The sequence below is a fragment of the Anneissia japonica genome, unplaced genomic scaffold, assembly GCF_011630105.1.
Source record: "Anneissia japonica isolate Jap-2015-1 unplaced genomic scaffold, ASM1163010v1 scaffold287580_len341680_cov180, whole genome shotgun sequence".
NCBI classification, from domain to species: domain Eukaryota; kingdom Metazoa; phylum Echinodermata; class Crinoidea; order Comatulida; family Comatulidae; genus Anneissia; species Anneissia japonica.
The window spans coordinates 231,705-254,532 of record NW_022717063.1 but is presented as its reverse complement, the minus strand read 5'-3'; the positions used below and the strand labels follow the sequence as shown (position 1 = coordinate 254,532).

The 22,828-nt window shown below is 32.1% G+C and overlaps 1 protein-coding gene across 1 annotated transcript in view; it reads right to left on the bottom strand.

The window, feature by feature from the left end:
• Window positions 1-22,828, bottom strand: part of LOC117110095 (lysophospholipid acyltransferase 1-like) — a 49,880-nt gene that overhangs the window by 6,596 nt on the left and 20,456 nt on the right. The window contains exons 3-10 of the mRNA XM_033252682.1: window positions 21,384-21,557; window positions 20,721-20,776; window positions 16,630-16,684; window positions 6,232-6,409; window positions 3,863-3,953; window positions 2,855-2,956; window positions 1,048-1,151; window positions 316-513 (exon numbers count right to left, since the gene is read on the bottom strand). Coding sequence (XP_033108573.1) covers window positions 316-513; window positions 1,048-1,151; window positions 2,855-2,956; window positions 3,863-3,953; window positions 6,232-6,409; window positions 16,630-16,684; window positions 20,721-20,776; window positions 21,384-21,557 — 958 coding nt within the window. The remainder of the gene's footprint in view (window positions 1-315; window positions 514-1,047; window positions 1,152-2,854; window positions 2,957-3,862; window positions 3,954-6,231; window positions 6,410-16,629; window positions 16,685-20,720; window positions 20,777-21,383; window positions 21,558-22,828) is intronic.

Sequence of the window (22,828 nt, the reverse complement as noted above, 5' to 3'; positions counted from 1 at the left end):
AAATACTGCATAGGTCCGCTCATAAAAAATAAACAGAAATAATAACTAGGTAACAATATAACAATATCAGGTAATAAAATAACCCCCATGGACACCATCCTGTTATTTCTGAATCAAGGTTTCACGGCTTAAAAAACTGAGATTCTCATCTTAGTCAAATAGATCTAATGTGGACATGGTTTTAGAATAAAACTAAACCCTGTGAAAGAACATTGACTTGTTTCTAAATAGGTCCTCAGTCGAAACCCAAAATATAAATAACTGGACTAGCAACACTGTTACTTCTAAACAGTTAATGATATACGACCACCTCACCTTTGCCGCCACTGCACTGAAAAACGCTGCTGACATAAATGTTGCAAAATATCCTGGGTAAAACCCATGCCAAACAGCTGATAAAATGAAAGTGAAGAGACGTTTCTGAAATGGTACACGGTCGTAGCAGCAATGACGCAGCCAGATTGTACCAGTTATGTTCCAATTCTCAATCAGTGTCTTTAAACTAGTTGCTGTCTGTAAATAATACAATGTAAAAGCATTTGTATATTGATTAATAATACAAAAATTATTGCATAATTTGTATGCTACATTGATCGCAAATGCTTGAAAGCATTTCTGATCAAAATTAGAAAATAATTGACAGACCTGTGAGGAACTATAAAATTAAATAAATAGCACATTAACTTTGGAAATTGAGTTTAAAATAAGCTTTTAATTGAAAATTAAAATGTGAAAATATTTTGTCAGTTTCTATAGTTATCATATCAATCCTTTGCAGACCCATTCAAGAAAATTTGTTATATGTTACTATACTAAATAGACTAAGTCTCACAGGTTATATTTGCCTATAATTAACAAAACATTCATACCGGTAGGTTGATCGTCAACAATCAGAGCATACTGTTGAATGTTATGAATAATAATATTTTCACAGAGACATACCAAGTGTAACACTACCATGATGTTTCAAGTGATCTCAAGAGAGCATAGGACAGTATACTTTCAAGTACAATATGGTGTATAAAATATAGACAAAAGCATATTTACTTCAAAATCTATAATCCTGATATTTGAAATTCCATTCCACTTCGGTCGTCCTTTCTTATCGTAGCCGGCGAAACCAATTCCAGCGGCATTGTTGATGGCGTCAGCTGAACAAAAAAAAAAACCTATTTAATTTTTTGGCCATCTGATTGGATCAATTTTAAAATGGAAATAATTGTGCCATACCAAGTGATAGACACTGTGAGGGTGGGTGCATGATAACATTGGGCCATTAGCTTTAGACTGGGTGGAAAACTTAAGGCTGGGTGGCCCTGTCCACCATAACTAAATCCCTGCAGGTTAAATGACAACAGTACACTGCAGATGCATGCTATGCTGTGTCCTGTACCTGCATTTTTACTGTGATTCATAGCATCAAATTTAGCAGGACAGTCAGTCAATGGAAAAACCAGCAAGATCTTTCAAGGTCCTCCAGGAAGGTTACAAATTTTGGAATATTCATAAAATAAGTTAATTATTTAACCAGCATTTTGACACTTATACGCTTCCAGAGATTCTCTCCTACACTCTAAGGCAGAGCAAAGCAGAAAATAAATACTCACAATTTACACTCTTGTGCTCTATAGTTGCATTATTATTATTATTACAATAATTATTTTATAATTTTACAATGTCTGAAATATATGTTGACTCTCTTGGACTGGAGGCTTTAATGAGAAATAAATAGAAAATAATGAACTCCCATTATTAAAACTGTTGTAGAGTGAGTTACTGTAGCCTACAATCACGTATTTAAAAACTCTTTGAATTGCAGATATTGCACTGTACCATATCAATTCTTTGAAATATTAGATAATTAGTGTAAAAACATCAAAATTAAATATAAATAAATGCCATGGTGTGTCTGGTGTGAGTTACAATTTCTGTCTTAGTTAAACTATGGAGGTATTATTGATGCGACAAACCAATGTGTTCCCCGCCTTTGGATTGCATGTGGGCATATTATCTTATTAACATTTTTTTCGTTAGCAATAACTTGGCAACGACATGCTTTTAAACGCTTTGACACAGCAGTTGTGCGATAAACCGTTTGGCTTTAACTCATTAAAATTAAAAAGGTTCCCCTGATTGGATTTTTTCGGACTTTTAGTATGTTATTATGTGTATATTTCAAGAACAGATTCCATAAAATATTTCTGTTACAATTACTTCTGTGTTCATTACAATTTCGTCTACAGATCATCAAAATTAGTTCGTCTATAAAGCTAAGGCAGCGTAAAACTGAAAATTACTCTGATTTTGGATTGATTTTTAAAATAATTGTCCACACACGTTCACACTAAAATGACTTAGTTTATTATTACCCTTAATTATTCCTTAATTAATATCTGCTAAAATTAGAATTATCGAATTTTGTCCAATTTATGGATATTCAAGTTGAAATATATCATACTTTTAAAGCTCATGTAAATGTTTTATTAAATTCGAACCTCTTTTTTTTTGTAGAAATATTAATATGTTGAAAGATAAATGTATTAGCTTCAAAGATGGAAATGATTGTGTAGCCACAGTGATTGACTAATTAGTACACATTGAGAAAAGAAGTTGCTCTCCATTTTGCCATGTTCAATTTTTTGGTAAACTAAGCACACTGACCATATGGTGGCGGAAAACATGTTAGACTTCAAAGTCATCGCGCAAACGTTCCTCACGCGCTGCGGCAGCTTTGTTCTCGGCTCATTTCCGCGGAGCATTTTCGAGTGATCTCCTTCTCAATCAATACCTCCATGGTTAAAGCTTGTGTTTGTTTTAAAGACATTTAACACAATACATAATAAGATTCACTTACCAAAGACCCAACCAAGGAAGTACTTGGACTTAGCAAGCTCAATGGAAAGAAGTAGATAACCAATTTTGTATAGAAACGACCTCTCACTTATGTGAACAGGATCTGTAAGACAATATTTGTATTCAGTTATATGAGCTGTTTTTTCTTGATTCATAATTCCCTGTAAACCACTAACTATAGTATATATTCAATAATGACATCATGTATTTTAATTTCAACAATGTGTATATGATACATAAGTAACCACACAGTAGTCTGAGAAATTTAGTCAACAATAAAATGACAATAATAACAATAACAATATAGCACTGCATTCTGATTAATTTAATTTTTTTCTATTTATTTTGAAATATATCCCATAGCAAAATTTGGCAATAAAAATGATGTAATAAATATATCAAAACAATACAAAAGTGTGTACATCATGTACAGTTAAGTATAAAATAAGTATAAAAATGATGATTGAATTTGCTGAAAATCATTAATTTGGTTTGTGTTATAAAATACATTCGAGGATTGAATTTGCCAGTGTGAAGACGATGGAATGTCGAAAAACATCTCAGGAAGTCTGTGTAACATTTAGCAAAGGTCATTTTGTGTCAAGTAAACTAGGCATTATAGGTAAAACAAATACTGTGTGAACATAAGCTATTGTACACACAGTGCTTCCCTATTTGTGAATGGACTGATGATACACCATTCTTTAGCAAATCAAACAAAAGGCACATCAATTTCAGTTACCTTTTGTTTGGTATTTCACTACCTCATATCATTGAATCATCCACTACAAATGGTGATTACAAACTGATTAAAATCACAATAAATAAAGTTAATCATGATGTGGAATTATACATTACTTTTCATATTATACAACAAAGGCAAATTTTTGCCTGTGGTGCAACACCTCACACTCAAATTCTTTATTGTCCATAGTATTGGAAAAAATTTTAATTGAAATTAACTGAGAAAAGCATTCATAATAGGTAAAAAAAAATTACTGGTACCTACCGACATTACCCCATATTGGAACTTTTGGAACTAACATGACAAGAACAACTGCTGATAACACTGTTATTATTAATTTCCTTATAACTGCTCCCTAAAGAGAAGAAAACAAAACAAAAAGGAAATTAATGTAAAAATCATAATCAGTAGTAATAATGTTATACAAATACCAAGAAACAAAATAGTTGAGTGAAAGTTAATGTCACTTAGTATCTAAGAGACATTAACTTTCACTCAACTATTTTATTTCTTGGTATTTGTATAACATTATTACTACTGATTATACAAATACCAAGAAACAAAATAGCTGAGTGAAAGTTAGTGTCACTTAGTATCTAAGAGAATTCAAGCACTTCCACTCATAGGAAGATTATAAGCATCACAATCCAATTTGTACAAAATACTGTATCTTGTTGGGGGTCACCTATGTTTTTCATTAGAAGAGAGTAATAATATTATGATCATCTTTGATATGATCATGCTGATCATTATTACAATGATCTTCATGATAATCTTGATTATCATAATCACAATCATCATGATTCCAATCATGGTCATTCATGATCATTGTCATTGTTTTTTACTTGGCCTTTTATTATTTTTTTTCTTACTTCGGACACCTTGATTTACAAGCTCTTCTGAGTTTTTTTTGGTTGTCCTTTTCATCATTGTATTTTTATATTTATGCTTTTTGTCTATTTTATTGTTGAAGAATATATGAAATGAAATCACAATCATCATATTTATTACAAATATCATGATGATGATAACCATGATCATCATCTTAATAATGATTCATTATGATTATGATCATGTTAATTATTATCAGAATTTAATTGTTTCATTAATCCAGGTGGTATTGTGTACAATGGTTGGTTCATCTCACAAGACTAAAAATACAGTTATTTCTGGAAGATTCCAAGTACACTGTAACAATTAAGTGTTAATAATTATATGATGTGTTAAAAAAGACAGTTGTAAATTAAAGTACACATGATCCTTCGGTCAATTCCTTCAAGGCCTGTCTGAAGACATTCCACTTTTACCAACATTTTGATTACAGTAGTTTTTCTTTTTCCGTCTAAGTTTGTCTATCTACAGAAAACCCTGATTTTGGTCTCACTTTTAAATCACTCACCTTTCTATGCATGTTTAAAGTTGTAGGATTGTGAAAATTAGGTGATTGTAACAACTATATGCTTGCTTACTGTATAACCAGTGTCGATCTAGGGGTTCCCCCAGCCCCTCCCCCGTATTGTTCGAAGCAAAAAATCATGCTCAAATAGGTAAAAAGCACCTCGCATCACCATATTTTGCGACCTAGCCCCCCTCACTTAATCATCAAGCCCCTACCACTTCACCTTCGTGCCACTACAACCCTCCACCCTTCCCACCCCCAATATTATGACTCCTAAATACACCACCGCTCATATCAAAATATTTTTGACTGAAAGGCGAAAACTCCAAAATCAAGTGACTGCAAACTGATGTATATTGTGTACAATTACACATGTTGTTGATTACACCTACTCAAGATAATAAAACACAGTATTACTGTATATAAAGTGAAGAAATAAACACCCTTGGATGAGGAAAGAACAGGTTTCTCAAAAAATAAATGAATATAAGAAAAGGATGGAAGGTATGAAAGGTAAATCTTTATCATGATTCAAGTATTACGGTTTAGGCTTATTGTATTACTTACATCATCAATATACGTACAGTATTACAGTAAGCCTAGACTGGCAAATTTGGGATACACAGTAAAACAGATGGTACTATTGTACACACTGCAATGAATTACATGTAGCAGACAGATGTATGTCTACAAAAATTTATAGCAGAATTATTTAGTGACATGGTGCATTCTGCTGGTACAGGATAGATCTTATGAGCATACTGATAGTTAAAACATAGATGGATCTGGTGCAGTTGTATGATTAACTAAAAAAAAAAACTCATTAGAAAACAACAAGAAAATCGGACTTAATCAGGAATCAAATTTTTTCTTGTAAGTTAATCGTATTAACACAGATACTCAACCACTGGGCTGAAACATTTCTCAGGAAACAATCGTTTTTCCAGCCAAAAATCTGGCTGATTTTATATTTGAGGATGGGAGAGGCATTGCTAAAGAAGTGAATCTTATTATATGGTATAACCTACTGACACATTATAATTAGTATAAAAAGAATGTTTGAGATGTTAGAAATGAAAATAATTTGAAGTACAATTTGTGTTGGTCTGCCACTGGCCCCAACATATTGGTACTGGCAACCAGATTAAAAAGGTTGAATATCCAGCTACTATACAAATCATAGAAGGTATTTAATTATAAACTTTTAAATTACGAATAAAAAAATGTTATGTACCGCTGATGAAGGGTCGTCATAGACTACTTTGATTTCGCCTTTCTCGTCCCTCACTACCTTGCGGAACTTAGAACCCTCAACAAACTCGATGTACTCTGTGAAGAAGCAGACAGGGCCGGCAAGAAGACTAGACACGCAGAAAATGAAACTGTAGAATTCCAAAGGTCTTGGTACTTCTCTGTAAAATAATTATAATGCAAAGTAATATCATTACATTGATTCAAGATATACTGTCTTTGATGAGCTTAAAAAAAAAATTGAAAAACAAAATTTCATATTTACATTGCTTATGTTTATAAAGTTAGTTTTTACAATTGAAAATTAGAATACCGCATTGACAAATGACTGATGTTTAAATCATAAAATGTTATATTCTTTGTAGACTATTTGTGGCTGGATGGGAAAACAGTTAAGTTTATGGGACTGTGTAAAGCATGTTTCCGGAACAAAATAGTGCTTGAGTACCTTCTGAATGATTTTCCCAGGGAATTTACCTCAGTCTCCTTGGTCCTGTAAAAATATGCTCACAAAAAATCAAGAACATGACATTTGAGAGTCACTTATGATGAGTAATTTTCTCAGGGTCCAGAAATCTACCCAGTATGAAAAGGGATTTGATTTTTTGAATCTGCATAAAATACCATAGACATAAGGCATAAAAAACATTCCATTTTTTTAGCATTGTTTTAATACAAAGAAATTGTCAGCAACATTTATGATTATAATAAATCCACCATATAAACCCTTTATTATGCCAATATGGTTTTCAGGTATGTCCATGAAATATTAATTTCATATATATTGTCTTGTACGATAAAAATTAATTATATTCTGAAGTCTGAAAAATATATTTTTGAATAGTATCTATTCTTTTTAAATTTAAAATATTTTAAAATTATAATAACATATTTTCCAACATGGCAGAGGAGTTATAAGTTATTTTCATATCATGTTCAGACATCAATTACATTTTGTCACAGACATTACACATGATATCCAGACAAAATAAGTTATATGAGATATTTATTGGATACACTTTGAATAAGTGGGACACAATTGATGACATTCTAACGGTGAATCCAGAATTTACAGCAACCTTAAATAAAGAATATCAACTTAAAAAAAAATACATTGTTAAAACAATAAGACAGAAAATTGGTCATTTAGATATTGTAACCCAAAATCACAAATGAGTGTGGCAGGCATACAAGATAATATTGTACACACTCCTCTACTGTATAAAATGTTCAGACTAGGTGGCTCAATGTTGTGTTGGGCTCTCAGTCAAATATAGTGTCCCTCTTCGCACTTTGTAATTTTCTGAGCCAAATTTTAAATAAACAAATAAAAAACTAAAGCAGTCATTTTCAAAGAGAGGATATACCGCTGCCCTGTGCCTAAATACCGAACAACACAAGATTATTAGCGTTTACTGCGAGACGGACGATTCCATTCTCTTATTCCTGGATTAAGTTTCAAGTAAATGTTTAAATTTCTGGGACTTTGACCTTGTTTTTTGACCCCAAAATTTATCTACCTTTTATCAAAATTTAACACGCCACTAAATTTTAGGATGATGCATTCTTTACTTTTTGTATAATCATAACAGACAAGCAACGCTGATTAAACTCATTGGAAGAAGTAATATTTGATCACAACACACCCACATACTACAGTAATGCACGCATGATGTACACGTACCAATAGCTGTAAAACTGTGCTCCATGTACCATAAATTTTGGTATGGAAACCAACTGAATTCTACATCACAATAGATTGTTAACAAATGCTTATTGTTGGAAATTGACATTTACAGTGCACTTATATTGAATTAAAAATCTTATGCTCTAATCTAAACCACGCCTAGGACGTGATTTACAGGTAGAAAAAAAGAAAGATTGCTACGAACTTGAATGCTTTCTCACATTTTTGAGGCTCATACATCTTTTTACTGGAAAGAGATGCACATGAAAATTGCTACTTAATGTGATTTTCCCTTGAAACTTCACAAAATTAGCTAGCTAAAAACATCATACTACAATCCAAACATGTCAAAATTTAAATATTGTGCAATATCCACATAGGCAAGCATAGTTTTGATTAAATTAAGCATAGCTTTAATTAAACAATTTACTTACTAAACTTATAACCTGCTATTACAATACTTTATACAACCTTTTTTAAAATTTAAAATAATTTTTGTTATTGAAATTAAGTTCAAGTTATATCGGACTGTTTGGATGCATCTTTTTTTGTTGTTTACATTGAGTTACGTGATGCGGGACAAAACCATAAGACTGTGACATCTGTGACGCCACCCATAATCTATTGTATATTTTATAATATCTGATGACATCAAAAACAATTCATCTTTCATCCTTCATCAAGAACAGTTCATGAAAATGAATTGGAATGAAAGTGTGATATTGCTGTAAGTTAGATTCCGTAACGAAAATTTTTAATTTATATGTATTGTTTTGTAATCTTTGTGCAATGTATAGACCTACTGTACACTCTTGTGTCATAAGTTTTTTAACACCCAGGGTGTTGGAAATTGTGTTGAAGTGTTGCAAGGTGTTGCATTCATAACACTTTGAATAGGTGTTAAGCAACGCCTTCACAGTGTGCATGTTGTAACACTTGAAGTAAGTGTTAACAGCGCCGCCATCGCTAACGAGCGGGGCCAGATTCAAAATTTTGAAAACGATTGCCATATTGGAATCGCGGTTCGAGGTTCCGATATTACTTGGAACTTGGAATAAACTTGGCTGGAAAGTAAGATAAGATTTGATTGATTAATCTATAATGAACTTATAATTCATATTCACTTAACTTAGGCCTAGTATTATTAATTTGTGTTCGCAATTAGGCCTAGGTAGAAGTGGTCCTTTCCTTGACCTGGCCGGTGGTTAGCCTATAGGATCTGTCTCTTATACACATCTAGATGTGTATAAGAGACAGTTATTACACATAGGAACTGTATTACATTAGACCCAAAAATTATTACAATCAATCATTTGTCAATCATGGCCATTATTACACTGCATTTAGGACATTGCATTTAGGACCTTTATTACATTTAGACCCAAAAATTCTTAGAACCTTTATTACATTTAGAACCAAAAATTATTACACATAGGACATTTATTACATTTAGACCCAAGAATTACTACACTTAGACCCTTTATTACATTTAGACCCAAAACTTATTACACATAGGACCTTTATTGCATTTAGACACAAAAATCATTACACTTAGAACCTTTATTACATTTGGACCCTAAAATGCATAGGACCTGTATTATATTTAGACCCAAAAATTATTACAATCAATCAATCATTTGTCAATCATGGCCATAATTACAGTTAGGACATTGCACTTAGGACCTACATATATTTATTTATACATTCTTTCATAATGTATGCATGTTCTGCTGCCTTCCTTTTCCCTTCTTTCACGAGCCATAGAAATTGTCATACTGTTGCATAGTAGTGGAGTCTTGCGCTCTACAATAAGTTCTGAATATCTGAAGCTTCATTTTGATTTACTAATTCTGGCAACACCAAATCATAAAGTTTGAATTCTGGCAACAGCATTAGGATCGATCGCCAATTCGCCATTGGACCCGAAGACGGATGGAGCCGTAGGCGTTAAAAGCCGTGGTTTTTAGTAATAAAATGCCTAAAAACGGATGTTATTAAGCAGAATCTTAATGAAGAACCATCGTAAGATATTGTTAGGAGCACACAGTAGGTAAAAAGACAAGTTTTGAAGATAGAAGTGTTACAGTACTAAAGTGCATTAGCGATTGTTAGGAGCGCACAGTAGGTAAAAAGACAAGTTTTGAAGATAGAAGTGTTACAGTACTAAAGTGCATTAGCGATTGTTAGGAGCGCACAGTAGGTAAAAAGACAAGTTTTGAAGATAGAAGTGTTACAGTACTAAAGTGCATTAGCGATTGTTAGGAGCGCACAGTAGGTAAAAAGACAAGTTTTGAAGATAGAAGTGTTACAGTACTAAAGTGCATTAGCGATTGTTAGGAGCGCACAGTAGGTAAAAAGACAAGTTTTGAAGATAGAAGTGTTACAGTACTAAAGTGCATTAGCGATTGTTAGGAGCGCACAGTAGGTAAAAAGACAAGTTTTGAAGATAGAAGTGTTACAGTACTAAAGTGCATTAGCGATTGTTAGGAGCGCTGCACTACATCCTTAACCTACATTATGTAAAAGCCCTTGAATTTTGTTATATCTTCTTGGAAGTGCATGCATATAACATCAGTTTGCCTGGAGAAAAGATTCCAAATAAAGTAGCGGAACTAATTTCTAACCTGGCAGCACTAAAATTATAGAGATTAACAAATTATCTATCTCTGAATCTTGTTGATTTAGACTTTATTATAAAAATCCTAATTTCATTTTTTATTTGTATATCTAGGAATAGTACACCTGAGATGTTGTCATCATAATTGATGAAAAGCAGCCACATTATTATTTTTTAATTTCCATATAAGCCATAGCCTACTTGCACCTAATGCTGAAACATACAACCTGTCAAATAGCAATTTGAACATTGAATTTAATTTTTCAAGTTTTTTTAGCTGATGACAGACATATATTTGTATTACAGTGCGATAGTGACTCATTAAAAGTCTTGTAAGTTATAAAGTAAATAAAGAAATGCTTACTGTAGTATAATAGTGATTTAATAGATTTGTTGAATGGTTACACATTGGCTAGTTGTGAAATAAATGTGAATTTTGAGTTCAATTTGAGTTGCTGTAGCTTATTAGGCTTTTGACGTTTGCAAGATTCGAAATCAACACCACCAGTTTCTAATACTCATACAGTATTTAAGTTTACAACACTTACAATGTTAATTACACTCTTATGAAGTTTAAAATCTACACTAATAACGTGTTAGATCTGTTACACTTTATTTAAATTACAACATTTTAAATGTTAATAAAACACTTATGAAGTTTAAAATCTGCAACACTTTAATTAAATAAAGTGTTAATTACACTCTTATAAAGTGTCAAATGAACACCACAAAGTGTTAAAGATCCTACACTTTCATAAGTGTTGAATATGTAACACTTTTTTGAGAGTTGAAACAACACTTACGGTGTTGTCCCTGTAGAGACACTTGCTAAGTGTTATATATAACACCTAAAGCGTTATTTTTAACACTTTATTTTTAAGAGTGTAGGTTATTTTTTTAAATGTACTATTTGTAATTTAATTTCAAAGCTACATTGATGATATTTTAAAATAAAACTTGAACCGAATTCCCTCTAAAAAAATGTAAAACAGAACAAACTTCATTATTAATACTGGGTTGTTCAATGGATTAACTAAGCTTGTGAGCTACAGCGATTTTAATTGCTTTTGTTAATCTTTGCCTCCTTAGATTTTCAGTTTCATTCTGTATTGTGAATTTTTATTTTACTGTATGTGCAAATTGTAATGTGATTTTTATAAAAGGCTAAATAAAGAATGAATGAATGAATGATGGTAAGTACTCCCTACACAGTCAGACGGAATTCATTTTTTTAAACAAATACTTTGCTGTTTTCTTAATTTTGACCTTCGATCATTTTTATTTTTTTATTTTTAGATTTTGTTCTACTTCATTTCATTTGATATATATTGCAATAAACTTTTTATCGTATTGTATCGTAACCTGAGAACTTGAAATGTAATTTTTGGTTTAATAGTGCAAAAAAGCATTAGGCCAAATTTGGAAGTTTTCCTTTGAGTAGTTAATTGAGATTTTTACTTTATTTAACATCAAAGGCAATGACCAATGCCAAATTAAGCCACACTGAGGCATTATATTAGGCCTAAAAAAAAGAATGTTTTGTTTGCAGTCACATTGTAAATATTTAATTGAAGGGGCGGGCAGAAAAATTTTTTAGAGAAAGATTACCAAAACGGTCTGTATAGAGGTTTGTAGATGATGAGGGGTGGGATAAAAAAGTTTTTTTTTTTTTTAAATATAGAAACTGAATATATGTACACTATAGGTCTTGCAATTTGGGGCTAATTTTGTTGTTTGAGATTGGAAGAAGGATCTTTAATTGGAGTAAGACACGCGATTAAAATAAACTACTGCACTATGTATCAGGTCAAGTGATAGGTGTGATGGGCATTTGATACATTGGAAGGCCAAAACCAATACCTTTTTAAATTCATCTTTTGTAATTTTTCCAAGATTTTGGGAACAACTTCCAGTACAAATTCAGCAATCCTCAACCATTTCTGATTTCAAAGCTCAACTAATTAAATACTTGATCGCAAGATACTGATTTGTGTTTTTCTGTTTTTATATTGAATATTCCTTGTTTTTACAAATTTAGTACCTTTCTTTTTTACAGTACTAAGATTCTGAGTAAATTTCAAATAAGGATTTTAAAAATTTGGTTAAGTTTTTAATTTTTGTTAATTAAGTTTATTTTAAATCAGTTTTACATTTTTATGTTTCTCATTTGCTTTACTGTATATTTTGATGATTGAGCAAGGGCAGTTTACTGTTTGGGCTCGTGCCTATTCCTTGCCCCTGGCAAGATTGTACTCTTACTTTGCCAAATAAATATTATTATTATTATTATAAGCTCACCAGCTCCGTGTTAAAAAGGTACAAATCGCAACAACCGACATTGTATCACCTTGGTAGTAGTAGTACCAACCAAGTTTTTTTTAAGGCCTTATTATTATTATGGAAAATTAATATGATGGTTGAGTACATGATATCCTGACTGTAGGAATATGCTGAGTATCGAAGTAGAAGACTCAAATTACAAATGTCGTTTAAGTTATTTCAGAGTAGAAATATTATGTATTTAAATCCTCAGCTTTTTCTTCTCTTTAATGCCTCAAGCAGTAGGCCTATTTATATGGAATAAAGACAAAAAGGAAGAACTTTAGGTCATGAATCATCGAAAAAATTACAAAAATTAGCAGTTTGAAGCATAACTGTAATTTGAGTATCACAAATCAAAACCGTCTTGCAATTTTGTATAGTGAACTGATGATTTTTAACTATATTCCTATAGACAAATATATAAGTATTAAGTAAGTAACTTTATTGCTTCTCTTTTACAACAGAGGCACAACCGTAAAGATGTGCAACACTAACAAAATCAGTAATAGCCTAATATAGCAGCATTATTTTAATGGGTTGGTGCCAAATCTGATTGAACAGTTACTTTGGATATATTTGGAATGATGTTTTAATGCAAACTATCTTTTTTGAAATCTATTTTGAAATAAATTTACAAAAGAAAATCAATAAAAAGTCTAAGGACACATATCACTCGAATACAGTAAACACTGTTTAAATTCTGATCAACATACTGCTATTCACCATATGGTCAGAAGCACTATTTGAAATGAGTTTGTTCTCTACAATTCTTATTTAATTTATTTCATGCGGTCACAACCAATTGTTTACCTCGCAAAGCAAAGAGTCTGTTCATTATTAGGTTTTAAATCTCCTCAATTCCCTGTAGGGCTAGTACTTGCCAATTACTCTATGTTGTTAGTATCTTGATTTTAATTACTTCAATGCATTCGATATCCCTATCAAAGCAAAAGGTTATTTGTCTGGGCCTCTGTGACTGAAAAATGTATCCATAATAGATGAAATTGTAAAACTTAATTGCTGAAAAAATTATAAGGTTAACAAGCATACTATAATTCTCCAACAACCTTGTGTTTTAAAGATTAAACCAATATAAAGGACAAATGACCAGTCTAAAATCAATTTTTGACAACTAAGTCTCAATACGGATCAGGCTTAAGAAGTGGTGTTGTTTTTAGTCACAAGAAAAAAAGCCTGGTGATTAGGCTTTACAACAAGGGGTGTGTTCAGGCAAGTCTAACAAGGGATAAATCCGGAAACAGGCATTTCCAGTTCTAGCCCGAACGGGTCTTAAATGCGGACTGCCTGCTGATATCCGCTGATAATCCAACGCTTCAAATTGCAGTGTTTTGGAGGAGCAAAAGCAGCATGCGTTAGCAGCAAGGAGCATTTTTTATCACTTAAATCCCTTTGATTGTTTTAACACGCGCCACAAGTAAAGTCTTGTTTAAATATTCATGGTCCCTTCTTCTTACAGTTTATTTCCAAAAACAAAAAGCTCGATAAAATATATATTATTTCAACTGAGGGCTAGCCTAAAATACAGATTGTTACCTTGTTCCATACGTCCACCACATGCATACATGATCATGGCACCACTGTTTATTCATTTAACAGTGGTAGTAATTTTCTGTTTTTAAACTACAATTGTCAAACAAATGGAAGTTTGAAAGGTCCACTGATTAATCTCAGATAAGAAAGTATAATACATACTCCAAGTATTGAAATACTTGTAATAAAGTAATAAATTAGGTTTAATAAATTAGTAATAAATTAGGTTTAATATTTTCTAGTACTAACATTATTGACAGCTCCCGAAACTGGTCTATCCTATTGTTTAAAGAAGCGTTCGCTATACGTAGAATACACCCTTTGCTTAACAATGGGCTCAGAGCTTCAAAAGAGCTTTCTTTGTTTTTGTAGGTATCTTTGATCATTAGAGTAAGAATGCTTTGATCTTTTGTTTAAATCACTGCTATGTCACCTACTAGGTAACTGCTGTCTCTTATACACATCTCTGCGCATATAAGCTTGCTAATATGGATAATTTTTTCATTCCTGATGATGACATAATTAATGTCGAAATATTGAATCCCAACACGATGGCGTGTATTTCAATACTTGGAGTATGTATTATACTTTCTTAAATGGAAGTTTATTCATGGTTTATATGCACAAAATGCACATCTGCGATATATTGGGAGTTTGCTATGTATGCTTTATTGTTGTAGCTTCTTCTGTAATTTAATTTCATTACTTGATTTTGAGACAACTACATTATTTATTTCCAAAAACAAAACTGAAAAGCTCATTAAAATATATTATTTCAACTGAGGGCTAGCCTAAAATCCAGATTGTTACCTTGTTCCATATGTCCGCCACATGCATACATGATCATGGCACCACTGCTTATTCATTTAACAGTGGTAGTAATTTTCTGTTTTTAAACTACAATTGTCAAACAAATGGAAGTTTATTCATGGTTTATATGCCCAAAGTGCACATCTGCGATTTATTGGGAGTTTGCTATGTATGCTTTATTATTGTTGTAGCTTCTTTGGTAATTTCTTGATTTTGAGACAACTACATTAATGCAGTGGACCAACGCCAAAGTCTGTTTCTTAATTAAAGCGTGGGGTGACGCAGCTGGGTGACGCAAGGGTCCAGGGCAACTTGATAGAACCTTATTATTTGCATATACCTTTTAAGGTTTTACGTCCAAGGTTATTGGTTTTTTTGGAAGCCGAGTTCTGCACGAGCCGGCAGACCACCCGCGGATACAATACCGCTAAGAACCCTATGTATCTTTTTCCCGTTCTCGCCCGAACACACCTAAGGTCTCAGAAGGCATCTTAACCACCAGTGTATATCAAGAATGTTTTGAACCATGAATATAATAAACATAGGGATGCTATCTGTATCAAAACACTTTTGAATACAACTATTGCACCAATGCAGGTGACAGTATAAAAAAAATAGGTACACATTTTATAAGAACACTGAGGCTGAGATTGCTATAAAAATATGAACAAATTCAGGCTGAGTTAAAATGTCAAATGAGTGTTTATATATAAAAAAAAATAATAGAAACCCAACAAATCAAGCTGGTCACATACAATAGCACTAGTAGCAGAAGGTTAGACTTAATATACCCTCTACAAAGTAAATACAGTACAGATATATACTGCTGTACAATAATAAATGTTTATCTTTGAAACGTGTGTAAAATAAGAACAAAATAAAAACATTTTGAGCTGAAATTAGCACAAAAATAAGAACACTGAACCTCGGCAAAACTTTACTGGTTCTTATAAAAAAAAAAAAAGAAAAGAAAGTGTACTAGTAAAGCTTGGCAGGTTGATGGTTCGATCAGTAGTACTATATCTTCTTTGAGGTACTATAGATTTACACAATGACATTTTTGAAAGTATGGAATAGCAACATAAGTCCTACTGAAATCATCTACATAAATTCCAAGAGACTTGGAGATCTTCATGGGTGAATGCACACACATGCTATGTTGCCAACCACTGCCAGCTTATATAGTCAATTGACCTATTATTCCCACTCGTACTTTATAAGAACATTCATAAATGAAACTAAGTAAACACTGCATCATCTTTGGTTACTAAGTAAATATAGAAAGCACCTAAGTATTGAAGAAACTTGTTCCCATGGCCATGAGCGTAAGCAGTGGGAGGGGTGTGAGTGTAAAGTATTTAATTGTCCACTTTATATTCATTTGTTGTACTTACTTGGTTAACATCTTCTTTTGAATATCGTTTAGGTGCTCTTCATCTCTGGCCATACCTTTACAGGGAGGGAAAATAAAAATAGAATAAACAGATACTGAAATAATACATTAGTAGGACATATTTCATAATTAAGAGTTTGAGCATGTCAATCTCAAAGTGTAGTTATCTGCCAGGGACACACCATAAAATACCTCTTTGAATAGTACAAAACTCTTACTCCATGAACCACCCTAAATTAGCACCAGCCAAGATTGTACATTAGGTAGTTGTGGAGACCCACAAGTATCAATGTGGTCTTGAACTACATATGCCAGGTCCGTAGGCAGCTTCAGCCAAGGGGGGTTCAGGGCGTAGGGTCTAGGGGCCCATCTAAGGTGGGGTGGGGTTAAGGGGCGAAGCCCGAAGCCTTTTTGCACTTTAAAAGCATGTACTGGTATATGGCATATTTATTTAAATATTGTAGTTGCAGGGTTTTCCTCTAAATAATGATTCATTAACTTCTTTTTAAACACAGGATTTCAAGACAGTTGTCAACAACACACAGTAAAAACATACGATGTATAATTTAGTAAATTTGAACATTACTATTTATTATAGCAACAAAGAGAATTTTTATTTCTGCTAACGTTTGCGTGTGTGTCGGGAAATTCCAATAAGCACAAAAATCTCCCCTCACGTCGCGATCGGGAATCTTTATTTCCAAAACAATATAACGCTGCGTGATTGGTTAACAGCAGTTTGACAACACAAGACTCTCATAAATTTTCACGCTTCGAACTCTCTGATGAGCACACACTCACTGCAAACAGGATCTCTGCTGGTGATTTTTGATTAGATTTTGAGTTATATACCGTTGAAAAAAACGAAGAATGCATAAAAATAGCAAAGGGATTCATTAATGGTAGGGTGGGTGTTCGCTTTTCAAAGGGGGGGTTTCGCTGAAAAAAGGGGGTTCGGAACCCCCCTGGCTACGGGCCTGTATGCGTTATATTAGCAATTCTTGAGTTAGCAAACTAGTAGGTATACAAAGCAATTTCAACAAACCTTATCAATTTGCAATTAGGTACAGTAACATTGCATTATGTTCATAATTAGACATGCAAATTATTACAATAGAAAACATAGGTACACACTGTTTTTCATACAGATCAGCAGCAACAATGAAGATTATGACAATGATGATTACGTTGGTGATAATATTGTATTGGTGATAATAATAACAATTTGGTTTTTTTGGTGATATGATTTGATTATCATGAAGAAGTTGAGGTTTCGTTTACACAACCAAGCCACGATAATTTGATGTCTTACACTTTAAAAAAATGTTTGATCAAGATGGAGTTTCGATAATTTAATAGCATTATTTCATTACAGCAAACATTCCGAGCTTATGTACATCAACAAGGTTTTTGATGCATGATGTTAATATAAAACTGTTTTCTTTTTTTTGGAATTGACAAAAAACATAATACTGAAAGTTACACTTTCAGAAATGATCATACTCCTATTCTGGTTAAACCTAGGAACATAATTCAAATAAAGATTGTGCTTTAAATTTATCTGAATAAATAGCTAAATTTTCATGTTTCATAGCAAGACTCATTTTGTGATGAAAGACCTTTACAAATGTGATGAAGATGAGGAATATACTGATGATCTGATGGTGACAATGGTTGGAAATATTGGAAAGATATTTTTTATATCAAAAATGAGAATTAATTGAATTTTATAATATGTTTAATGTCAACTTATCACCTTCTTTAAAATATAATTTACTGATAAGCTGTCTTGTGTTATTCTATACACTTGCAATATATATTCTAATCTATTTTAATACTTATATTTACTATATTCTTATTGATTTTTTTCCTTATATACTCTATATATTATTCCATTTTTAAAGAAGGAAAGAAAATAAATGTTTATTTGAATTGAATTTGAATTGAATTAAATAATCAAAAACTTTTAACACAACAGTCAAAGACATTGGGTCGAATGCAATTTAATTATTCACCAGCAACTTTATGAAATTAAACTAGCACACTCCATACTTCAATTCGTTAAATTCTACTAGTGCTTGTATACTTGTTTAAATATAAATACCATTTATTAATATTAATATTACTATATATGGTATTTTACTATAAGTAATGTATTGATGGTTTGAGACTTCCTTATTAACATAACAATTTTTAAGAAAAAAAAATTCTGAATATTATATCATGAATATTTATCTGCTACAATACAGACTTAATTTATATTTTATAAATTTTACTCTAAAAATCATGAGTTGTGGAAAGATCAATGTATTATCAAATTATACAGTAGTATTCTAATACTTTACAATATGTATAATAAAATGGAACAAAAAATTCAATATTTGACTTGGATAGTTTCGAAAGAAAACAAAATGCCAGTTTAACAAATAATACCATTTTTTTAAATAATATACTTTGCAGTCCTCTAAAATTGACTGGTAACCATATTAATTATCAATGAAACCGAAAGAGTTTGAATCTGATTCATAAAGTTGATAATTTTTCTTTGATAATTTTTACTCAAAGACTTTTCATACTGTACATGCTGTATTACATACAAAAATTTATAAAGAAAAGGAAATTAGTTTCCTCACCAACTAACAATTGCATAAATAATATGTAGGCCTACCTTATTAGTGAAATGTAAGCACATTCATTAAAACAACACTGAATAATTCTATATTGCCTGGTACTGTAATTAATTTTACTGATTTCTATTATTGTTACTTGACTTACAATAACCTGATTATACAGTGTACAGCATCTATGAAAATATTTTTATTAGTGAAGAGAACCTCCTAGTTGCCCCCTGGATATATTATGTTGGCATTTGAAACATTAATCTCCCCAACTACATTACGAAACCATCCAGACACATTTAGGAATGTAGTTTTATTGACAAATTCCACATTTGTAATTAATCTTAGAGTACAGGTAAGTGTGGAAAGAGTGGTGGAGGTCAAGTGGCGGTCAGTAAGAAAAGGATGAAGAGCATATTAATTTGAGTAAAGTACCAAATTGCAGCACATTCAAGTGGCATTACTCGTGCTTATGAAATAATATTTGGTGTATTCTGTAGGTAAGTTAAATGTAAACACCAATGATAATAATAAAATACAAATACAATCAACAATAATATTGTGTTGTGTATTCATATTGATGCGCATTACATCGAGAAAAATGCAGAATTTTAAGGGGTCATCATCTGCCACCATTCCAGCGAATGCCTGTGAATAGTTTCGATGAAGTGTAGTGTAATGCTAGGTATTCTGACCATTGGAATTTACTGTTTGAACATTATGGTTGGCATTAATACTGCCAGTGCAATTATGACAATGCAGATTGTACGCTACATTAAACTTATACTATCTATCTATGTTGATCTACTGTAATAAGCTGAAGATTTTAGATTGCATACTGTGTATGTTTATGAAAGCCGTTAGCATTTAATTGAAAGTTAGATTAAGAAGATATTTTCCTCAAAAAAAAAAAAAAAAATGCTCAAAAAAAATAAAGTAAAAAATGCACTTAACAATACCATTACTATGGCTTCTCCGGTAAGAGCCCACCACACTGAACAGAAAATTAGACTGATTTTAGTGAGTTGGCTTACTGTATACCTGTGATGGGCTTGTACCCAAGGATCGGAGGAACTACATCACTATGTTCTTAAAAAAACCACCCTTATGATATTAATATTAAAATGCCTGTAAATTAGTTGAAAATTGTAAAATTGATGTTTCTTATCTCATGATGACAAGATGCCATTAAATGGGCAAATCATTGTTTTAAGCAATTTTAATTTTTTTAATGAGTATATTAACTTTACAAAATTCATCAGAGATACATGCAAATTACCAGTTAAGCCAAAACTGGAATATGATTAAATTTAAAACTTTAGTAATTTTAATACATGTACAGAGAGGTATAGAATACATAAGAAAAAGAAATTAACACAATGTTATTAGGCACTGTATGCAGAAGTGGCAAAAGAATAAATGCCAATAAGCATAGAATCATAAAAATGTTAAGCATTCATAAAGGCATACTTACCATCATGTATGCTGTAAGCCAGACTCCCGAGTTTCATGGTTAACATCATTAATGGCCTGTAGGGATGACATCAAATATACCAAAATAATTCAAAATGCTATAAGGAAAATACTAACTAACGTCCAATTTGTCAACCATAAGAGAAAACATAAATAAAATTAACCATTGATTTAGTGCGTTCACAATTGTAATCAGATACACAGATTACCAATTAAATGCAACCAGTCCATAATAGCTAAAAAAATACTACAGTATTACAAATAATATCAGTAAAGGTTTCTAAACATTATTCCCATCTTCACATAGCTGTGAGTGATTCTTATTAAGTAGATCTTGTTACGTGTCACTTGTTATTTATTATAAAGTGGCCTATTATTATTACTGACTGTCAGAAGTAGCAGGCAACCCCACCAGGGGTAGCTCCCCTGGGTGGAGAAGCAATGCAGATAAAAGTCTGTGTTCAAAACAAACATTTAGATTAAACAAAAAAAATAATCATCAATACAACGAATAAAACAAAACAGTAAGCATCTTATTACCATCTCCCAAAGCTATATTTAACATGTTTTAACTTAAAAATTATATAATGTAATTGATTCAATTTAAAGATACCAAAATCCCCTAGCTGGAGATACCAAAATCCCCTAGCTGGAGATAACTTACCCAATGTAATCCAAATTGAAGACACCAAAGCCCCCTAGCTGGTGATAAACGTGCACACCTGACATATACACCATCGACACAAAAAATACATAAATTTGTACAGTACTTGGGGACATGGTCAACATCAGTACGTAGCATATTGATGAATTAATAAACATATGTAATAAACCATTCCTAGAAAGAAAAAAAAAAATTAGTATTAATAAATAATTTGCTTAACAATGGGCTGGAAGCTTCAAAGGAGCTTTCTTTGTTTTTGTAGGTAACTTTGATCAGTAGGGTAAGGATGCTTTAGCCTGGTTCACGTCGAACTTTTATCTAGATATACATCCACTTAACTAGTTAAAAGTTTGACGTGAACCACTCAATTATAGCTAGATAAAAGACTTAAGTGACAAGTTAAGTTAAATTAACTTGCTTAATGGTAAAGTCGGCTTGGATTACAAGGACAACGTAGGCATCTAAGCCAGCGTTGTTGTATTGTACCACCATATCATCTTCTGGCTGGCAACAATGTACTCCAACAATGCTAACAACAGCATCGAAGTAGTCTGGTTTTCAGAAATTATTTGTAATATTGTGGGTAAAAACCAAGCAAACGTCCGTTTTACGAATAGTCGATATTACCAATGACCTTTGCATCATTGACCAAGTAATAACGTTAAAAAGTCCGATTGCGTACATTTTTCAAAGTGATAATGTATATTTTTCTTAATAATAAAATCAGATTTGTTGTATTTATTTATTGACAATTCAATCTTTTCTATTTCTGCTATAATAGTCGCTATTTTAAAACAATATTTTGTTAAATGGAAGAATGCTAGCTAGCGATTAAAATAATTCGTTTTTTATCGAAGGTAAATTTAGCTAAGGCCTAGAGAATCTACTACAGTACTTAGATTGCGATAGAACACGCTGCTGCACTGTTGTTAGTTCGTACTGGTCGGCTAGGTTAGGTAGTGGAAACTCACACTTTCTCTACAGTAGTTTACAATTTTTTTTGAACGAATACCACTTGGTACTAGAGGTTCGTAAAATACAGTAGATGTTTTATTAAACAAGCCTTTCCACCGTGTGACGTCGACGGTCTGAAACTGGCTGGCTGTTTATCTGGCTCTAACTTGGCATCGAACGCAATTAGGGGATTATCGTATCATGTTTCAAGACGGGTATATCTAGATAAAGTTCGATGTGCACATAAGCTTGTAAATATGGATAATTTTTCATTCTTGATGGTGACATAATTAATGTCGAAATGTTGAATCCCGACATGATGGCATGCATTTCGATACTTGGAGTATGTATTATACTATCTTATCTGAGATTAATCAGTGGACCTTTCGGTTAATAAATAACAGTTTAACAAAAAAACTTGTTTAGTAAATATTCTTGGACAAAGTTTCAATAAGCAAAAACAAACTGAGTATTGGTACTGATATACCGGT